The 8,660-nt window shown below is 34.2% G+C and overlaps 1 protein-coding gene across 2 annotated transcripts; it reads left to right on the forward strand.

Moving 5' to 3' along the window:
- Positions 1–3,793: 3,793 nt before the first annotated feature.
- On the forward strand, positions 3,794–8,284 carry LOC143553336 (uncharacterized). Of its 2 annotated transcripts, none has more exons than XM_077043357.1 (5): positions 3,794–3,902; positions 5,445–6,319; positions 6,401–6,520; positions 6,596–7,891; positions 8,016–8,284. In XM_077043357.1, exons 2-4 carry the CDS (start codon positions 5,450–5,452, stop codon positions 7,883–7,885), a joined length of 2,280 nt encoding a protein of 759 aa, XP_076899472.1. In that variant the 5' UTR covers positions 3,794–3,902; positions 5,445–5,449; the 3' UTR covers positions 7,886–7,891; positions 8,016–8,284. The 2 variants fall into 2 exon arrangements, with proteins under 2 accessions (XP_076899472.1, XP_076899471.1); XM_077043356.1 differs by having other exon boundaries at positions 3,800–3,906.
- Positions 8,285–8,660: the final 376 nt, after the last annotated feature.

Raw genomic sequence — 8,660 nt, forward strand, 5'->3', positions numbered from 1 at the left:
TTCTTATCTATATCTATATATATGTTTCTCTTGTCATTGATGCATTTGTTGTGTGTAAAGTGAACAAAAAATCATCTCCATGCATGCATGTGGTACTATTAGTTGTTTAATGGGCGTCATTCTTACTCGATTGTTACAGTATATAAGCGTATCGTTAGCACCGATCGAGAATATATATCTTCTATAACTCTTTCTAGGGGTTTCGACACGCTATAAGATGCATCTAGCTTACCCAAAAGTGAATCTAGCTAGGTAAATTCATTTTTATGTGTTTTGAGGACATGACATTAGGGATGAGCTTGGGACAGTACCCGTACTCGTACTTGTACCCTATTGTACCCGTACTGAAAATCAATAAAATCGTGTCCCAATACCCGTACCAAATTTTTCGGTATGGTACGGGTACGAGTACGGGTATTGGTACGGGTATTTCGGGTACGGTACCCGCTTGTGTACCACTTTTCTTTTTTATATCCAAATCTCTAATAATCTTGAAACCGACATCGGTATGAGTAACAAACAACATGAATTAGTCCGGGTAATGATATGTTTACAAGTAACAAACAACATGAATTGACTTGAGTCCATGTTTTTTATGATATATAATCTAAATGATGTTGATGCTTGATGGCTGATGATGTTCGATGCTCCAACAGTTGGTTGATTGATGATGGTTGAAGTGAGAAGAAGAATGAAATATGGAGAATTAACCCTAACCGTTTTGTGAAATATTAGTATTGATTATAATGATAATGATAAGTTTGATTATTATATGGAAAATTGAATATAGAGAATTTATTTATAGATAATAAAAATTGAGAATCACATAAAAATCTTTACACATTCCAAACGAGTACAATATACCGAATGTACTCGTACCGTACCTGTACCCGATTGTACCCGTACCAAAATTCAACAAAAATGAGTACCAATACTCGTACCAAATATACTAAATCGGTACGAGTACGGGTACGCATACGGGTACGGTACGGGTACGCATACGGGTATTTGGGACAAAATGCTCATCCCTACATGACATGTTCATTAAAAGATAAAGCAAGAACATACATACATTCAATATAAACTTGACAATGTCTATAAAGTATAACGTTAGGGGTGAGCAGAAAACCGAATTAACCGAACCGAAACCGAGTTAATCGAAAAAACCGGACCGACGCATTAACCGGCGGTTAAATTTTTGTTTTTATGATAAAACGAATTTTCGGTTTCGATTATCCATTTTTAAAAAGCCGAAATTAACCGAACCGGTTGATGGTGATAAAGATTATCAAGATGATGAGGAATTGACTAAACTTTAAAGATAAATAAGATGATGAATGAAGATTGTGACAAAACTTATAATGTTTTTTAATTAAAAACTTTGTTGAATTTTAAACTCTATTTAACAATTTTGTATTCATATAGTTCCACGTAACACGTGTCCATTTTTGTTTTTTGAATCAAATATATATACAACATTCTAATACGTTCTTATATAAGTTTAAAATATGCATTTTCATTTTTTATTTTTTTATTTTTTGCAATGTCTACACATAATTGAAAAAAAAACCGAAAATAAGTTAACCGAAACAGAAAATCACCTGAAAACCGAAAAACCGAACAACCGAACGGTCTGTATATTCAAATAACCGATTACTTCGGTTTCGGTTTGGGTTTTGCCTAATAACCGAACCTAACCTAACCTTGCTCAGCCCTAATAACTGTGCCCGTGTTATTTTTAGCTGGATTTATTAGAAGAGTACCCGCGCGATACAGCGGGAAACTGGAAACACATACTTTGATAATCATATAACAAATTTTTGGGTGTTCATTATTTTGTTTGAAACTGTGAGACTATTCACCAGTTTGGTTTCACTGTTGAAACTGGAGCTGGCCATACATATTGAAATGTTAATTATTTACTTATTTAGCATTAGATATAATATATATTAGACATAGTTAAAATATAGTTAAGCAAAGTTTTATTTAATACGTGCAAACTCGTCTATTACAACTTTAATTTAACCAAATTTCCAGTATGATTTTTTATAATCTTTGTTCTTATTATGATTTAGTCTTCTATTTATTTTAATAAGGTTTATTATTTATGTGACCAAAGTTATCTTTGTTCATAGTATGATTTTCTTAATAATGTATTAGTTAAGGTTTAGTTTGAAGTGAAGGTATATGTAGATTTATAATTCTTATTTTAAATTTTAAACTCAAATTTTTTTATTGAAATACAAACTATATCAGAACCTAATCGTTGGTAATTGTTCGGTTTAGTTGGGTTTTAATTAGAAACAGTTTAGTTTCAGTTTTCGACGACAACAAAAAATGGGTAAAGTTGGCTCATGGTTTAATTTAAAACCATCAAAAGCAAACCGCAAACACTTTTGCACTAATTTTTTTACTTCGAAAACTATAGAAATATATTACTCAAATTAAAAATAATAAAATGCCCGTTTTTATGATGCCATTTGTTTTAAAAAATATTAAAGTATGAAAAATTATGATCGTTTAATAATCATGGGGGTAGTTTGGTTAAAAGTGAAAATAAAATAATATATAAGTAAAAGACAAAGGACCAAAATTGTAATTTTAAAGGATGAAACTTATAATTATTTTGAAGAAATTGCAAATGCAAGATTTAATGTACAATGACATTTTTGTCCATAGTTAATGTTGTAGTATAAAATGCATTAAAGGTTGTAAATTACTTAAAGAAAACGTCTTAATTTACCCATCAATGGTATATTATATATAAGGGTAAAGTTAAAACACAAAGGACAACAAAAATGAGAAGGGTGAGAAGGAATTCCGTCAATTGATCTTAGATTTGAATGACTGAAATTAATTTAATAAATAAAATTGATGAAAAGGGCATGAAAGTAATAACCCACATTTGTTGCCTTTCTCTCTCCACATGCAAGACACATGTCAATTCCCCTATCATTTTAAAATGTCCACAACTTTTTCATACAACATTATTTAAAAAAAATCACCATAATAATAAGCGTTTTTTTATCTTTAATATGAGTATCATATTGTTATATAAAAATAAAAAAAAATTAATGAGTTTTTAATTGTGTTTTTTTGTTGTTCATTGTGTCATTGTGTAATATGTTGTTTCCATTGTGTCTTACGTTTTAGGTCATTGTGTTACACGTATTCACCATTGTGTCTTACGTTTTAGGTCATTGTGTTACACGTATTCACAATTGTGTTTTACGTTTCAAGTTGTTGTGTAACATGTATTAATCATTGTGTTTTATGTATTAGATAATTTGTTGATATTTTATCATTATTTTTACATATTATTATTGCACAACGGTGTTATTAGTATTTAAAAAAACATAATGATGAGTTGAAAGACACAATGATGAAAAAACACAATGACAAAAAAAGACACAATGATAAGCGAAAATACACAATGGTGTGCGAAAAGACATAATGGTATGCGGAAAGACACAATGATAAGCGAAAAGACACAATGGTGTGCAAAAAGACACAATGAAGTGATTTTTGTTTTAAATTTTATATAACAAAAATCATACTCATATTAAAGATAAAAAAACGCTTTTTATTATGATAAATTGTTTTTTTTTTAAATATCATACGAAAAAGTTATAAACGTTCTAAAATGATGGAGATATTAGCATATGCCTTGCATGTGGAGAATTAATATCGGGCCGTTATGGATAAAATCAGCCCAACCCATATTCAGTTGCTTTAGGTTACCTGTTACCAAATATCTATCTATCTATCTATCTATCTATTTTTTACCCCCAAATTAATTTCGTTACCAATCTCCAATTATCAATAATATAGATCCGATTCATCTCCAGACGGATTTATACTCGTTTCCGATTTTACCCCTGATCTGCTGTACGACTTTCTAGGTTTGTGATTAATCTCAAAATTGACCTCAATTTGCTTCGTTGAGGATAGAATTTGTTTCAATTGTTCGTAGATTGTGATTTCAGATGTACAATTGATGTGATGTGTTGTGAGCCCTAGGATTTGAGTAATCGATTTGAATTTGGATGATATGATATATGTGTTTGCAAAACCTCATTAGGATTCTTAGTAATGTTTAGTGTTGTAGAATTCGTTAGTCGGTGGTAGGTGGGGTACCGAATAACAATTAGTAAGGATTATTGGATTGGTTAGATACCTAATTGGATATTGTACTGCGAGAATCGCATATTGTACTTGCACCTCTTACTTTAGGTGTTGTACGGACGGCGGTTTTGTTTCTGCCTACCTCACTATTTCATTAAATCATTAATGCACGACGCGCAACCGCCTATTCATATACACACAAGCTTTTATATATAATTTTTCAAAAACTAAAGAGGTATTGAGTCTTTGACCGATTTTAGGGACCTATTAGGTGAAACCGAATCGGTAGCCTTTTGATTTCCGTTTAATTGCTGATTAATCGTTAATCGGCGCTTGGTTGAGATTTTTTCAGAACCGACAATGCTAACAGATTTAACTTAAAATTTTTGGGGAAGGTAATTGCTTTGGTCTCTAGGATTAAACAAGCGTATGATTGTCATTGCACTAGAGCTAATCTATGGAAGAAACAATATACTTGAAAGTTGAAAGTGTATTTGTAATCCAATTCCTTCAATTGTTTGTAGATTCTGATTTGAGATATAAAATTGATGTGATGGTTTTTGAGCCCTAATAGGACCTGAGTGGAGAACTAGGTGTGTGCGTGTGAGTGAGTGAGTGATTAGATTATTGTTGAATTTGGATGATGTTATATTTGTGTTAGCAAAAGCTCATTAGGATTTAGGGCACATATTCTTAGTAATGTTTAGGGTTGTAGAACTCGTTAGTCGAGTGGTAGGTGGGGTACCGACTAGCGATTAGTAGGATTGTTGGTTTAATCGGATTGGATTTGTTAGAAACATAATTGGCCAAGGATAGTGTTCATTTCAGAACCGCAAATATGTTGAGAACTGCTAGAATCGCGTATTGCACTTGTACCTCTTGCTTTAGGTGTTATACGAACGGCGATTATTTTACCGCCTACTTCATTATTTGATTAAATCATTAGTGCACGACGTACAACCGCCTATACGTATACACACAAACTTTTATATATGATTTCTCAAAATAAAGTATAATTTTTCAAAAACTTTAAAGATTTTGACTGGCACCAATTTTAGGGACCTATTAGGTGAAATCGAATCGGTAGTTCGTCTAATTGCTGATTAATTGGTGCCTGATCGCAAGTTTTACAGAACCGGTAATGTTAACTGATTTAACTTAAAATTTGGGGGAAGGTAATTGCTTTGAGCTTAAGGATTAAGCAAGCATGTGATTGTCATTGCACAAGAGCTAATTTAAGGAAGAAATAATATACTTGAAAGTGTAATTGTAATCCAATTTCTTTTGCTAATAGATAAACTATGTTCTATTGCTTCTAGATGCTATGTCATCAGAAAAGAATATCCCTACAACCGGTGAAGGCAACGCACCATCTTTGACCTCAGAAAAGAAAGCTCAAAAGTTTAAGAAACGCAGGCGTAGGCTTGTGAAGAAGGTCCCAGATGAAAAGTCTGTACCTGATGATTCCATCTCACCGTTACCAACCTCCAAAAATGAAACCCCAAATTTCTTAAAACCGAAAACAAAAATAATGAAGAAGTGTTCGGGTGAAAAGTTAAAACTCGGTGAATCCAGCTCAGCATTGTTACCTTCGGAAAAGGAAACCCCAAATTCCTTAAAACCTAAAAGAAAAAGAATGAAGAAGTCTTTGAGTGAAAAGTTAAAACTCGGGGAATCCAGCTCAGCTTTGCCACCTTCGGAAAAGAAAACCATCGTGTCCCCAAATAATAAAGGTGAGATCGTGAATAAGCCTTCTAAAGAAAAACCCTTGCCTTCTAATTCAAAGGAAATTCAGAATAGTCAAAATGTTACGAAGAAGCCTAATAAAAAGTTTAAACCAGTAAATAATAATAACAATAATAATAAAAAACTTGAAGTTGCAAAGAAGGGGTCTCAATCTGGAAAAGAGAAAGAAGTGGAAAGTTCATCAAAAAACAATTCAAGAAAAAATGATAAGAAAAAACTTGGTGGTTTTATCTTTATGTGCAATGCGAGAACCAAAGGGGATTGTTATCAGTATCGTGTAATGGGCATTCAAAACCACAAGAAAGATTTGGTTATGAGTATCAAACCTGGTATGAAGCTTTTCCTCTTTGATATTAATTTAAAGCTTTTGTATGGTATATACAACGCAACTTCTGGTGGTGGTATGCGACTTGAACCGGCTGCTTTTCAAGGGGATTTTCCTCTTCAGGTTTGTTTTTAATTGTTTGCTTCTCTCACCTTAGTGATAGTTACCTCGTGTTTTGTTTATTTGTTATTGGGAAATTTCCAGGTTCGCTTTGAGGTTCATAAGGATTGTCTTCCTCTACCTGAGAGTGCATTTCATAAGGCTATCAAGGAGAATTATGATCGCAAAACTTGCAAGTTCAAGTCGGAGTTAAATTTTGATCAAGTGAGCCCCTTTGCATACATAATACATTTACACACACACACTTACATATAATGGTTATTGCTATACGCTTGTTAGGTAAAGAGACTTATACACTTATTCAAGCCTGCTCCAGTATTGCATTCAAATCCACAGCCGGTTCACGAGCCAGAGCCAACCATGGCTTCTTCATCACTTTTACTAACCGAACAAGACTATAAGAGTTATGGGCTTAGAGGAGATAGACACAACTTGGCTCCTGTTCACGAGCCAATGCCAAACGTGGCTTCTTCATCACTTTTATTAACCGAACAAGACTATAGGAGTTATGGGCTTAGAGGAGATAGACACATCTTAGCCCCTTCTGCCCCCCCAGCTTATGACCCTTATAGGCCCAATCTAGAAAGAGAAGGAGCCCGCACAGAAACTGTTTTTATTAGTAGACCTGAACAAGAAATTGTTCAGTTGGTAAAGCCAACTTTGACTTCTCCACCGGTTCTGTTGACCGAACAAGAGTATAGAAGTTATGGGCTTAGAGGAGATAGACCCAACAGCATAGCCCCTGTAGCCCCCCCTGCTTATGACCCTTATAGGCCCGCTCTAGAAAGAGAAGGGGCTCACACAGAAAATGTTTTCATCAGTAGGCCTGAACAAGAAACTGTTCAGTTGGTAAATCCAGCTTTGACTTCTCAACCGGTATTGTCGACTGAACAAGAGTATAGAAGTTACGGGCTTAGAGCAGATAGACCACATCCTGTTTATGATCCTTATAAACCTGATCTAGAACGAGACAGGACCCACCTTGATACAGTTTACCTCAAAAGGCCATCTGAACAAGAAAGTAGTCAGAGGTCGCAGTTGCTTAACCCAACTTTGACTTCACCTCAGGTTTTGTTGACTGAACAAGGGTATAGAAGTTATGGGCTTAGAGGAGATAGACCACCTACTGCTTATGATCTTTACAATCCCGATCAAGAAAGACAATATTCCCGGGCCCCACCTGATGCCCTTTTTCTCAGTGAAAAAGACTATAGAACGTACGGTCTTAAAACCCGACAAGAGAATAATCCTACTTCATTTACTCCAAATGTAGATGCAAGTAATCATAATCCTTCTACCGTTTTTCATCAATCAGTACCATATGAACCGTATGATCAAGATTCTGATTTGGTGGAGCGGTATCTTCCTCGTAATATGGCACCTTCTTCTAGTTGTTACAGAGTTGATCATGAAACTGCTTTATCTGAAAGATTATACCCGGGAAACACCTCCATTGAACCATCAAGTTACAACCCAAATCTTGGCCCAAGAGTGGAAGAAACCGAATACAAATTGGCTTCTGTTTCGTCTCGATATGCATTTGCCGGGCCTTCTGTAATGCGTCGTTGATTGAAGGTATGTTATTGCTTCATGTCGTTCATTGTTAAAAATGAGAACTTGTATGGCCGACTTTACTGTTCATGCTAAATGACTGTAAATGGATTCTGTGTTTATTTGTTTAATTTAAATGTATGTTTAGGTAGAGACCGGGCCTGAATTGTCTTCCTCTAATCATAAGGAATGTGGGTGTTCAAATTTCAATAATTCTAAGTACTTACGAGTTGATTTAGGCTGTGTTATACTCAAAAGTGTCAAATAAAAAACTTTGGCTCAAAGTGGAACGGTTGATTTGTTGAAAGCTGTCCAAAATATGTTAGATTATTATTGTGATAATTGTTGTTTTTGAAATCTTTATTAATGGATTATTTATGTATTATAAGTTGGATTAAAAGTGTGATTCAATCCAACACAACGTACCCTGGCCCCTCTTGACAACGAACCGTCGCCCTGACTTTTAACCAAAACTAATCCGTGTTATTTCATTTATATCATTTTCTTGGTATTCAGTCTTACCTCGAGCAACATTGTATAGTTTAAGTCCAGACAACTATCAGTGATACCTAGCTTGCTTAGACTATTTACTTTGATACCGACTTGTAACACCTTTGTTTTTCAAAAGTAGGTATCACCAATAGTTGCCTGGAATTAAACAATAGGCTCATGAAATGACTTTTAAGAAAAGATATAGAAGCTATGATTCGGAAAGAATAGGAATGACAATGGTAAGGCAGTAAGACTTTAGGTAGGTTAATTTGGGTTGAGAGTGCTGGAATGATTGGCTGAT

This window comes from Bidens hawaiensis, unplaced genomic scaffold (genome assembly GCF_021521415.1).
Source record: "Bidens hawaiensis isolate Kalapana, Puna unplaced genomic scaffold, B.hawaiensis_p1.1 tig00017166_1, whole genome shotgun sequence".
In the NCBI taxonomy this organism is placed as follows: domain Eukaryota; kingdom Viridiplantae; phylum Streptophyta; class Magnoliopsida; order Asterales; family Asteraceae; genus Bidens; species Bidens hawaiensis.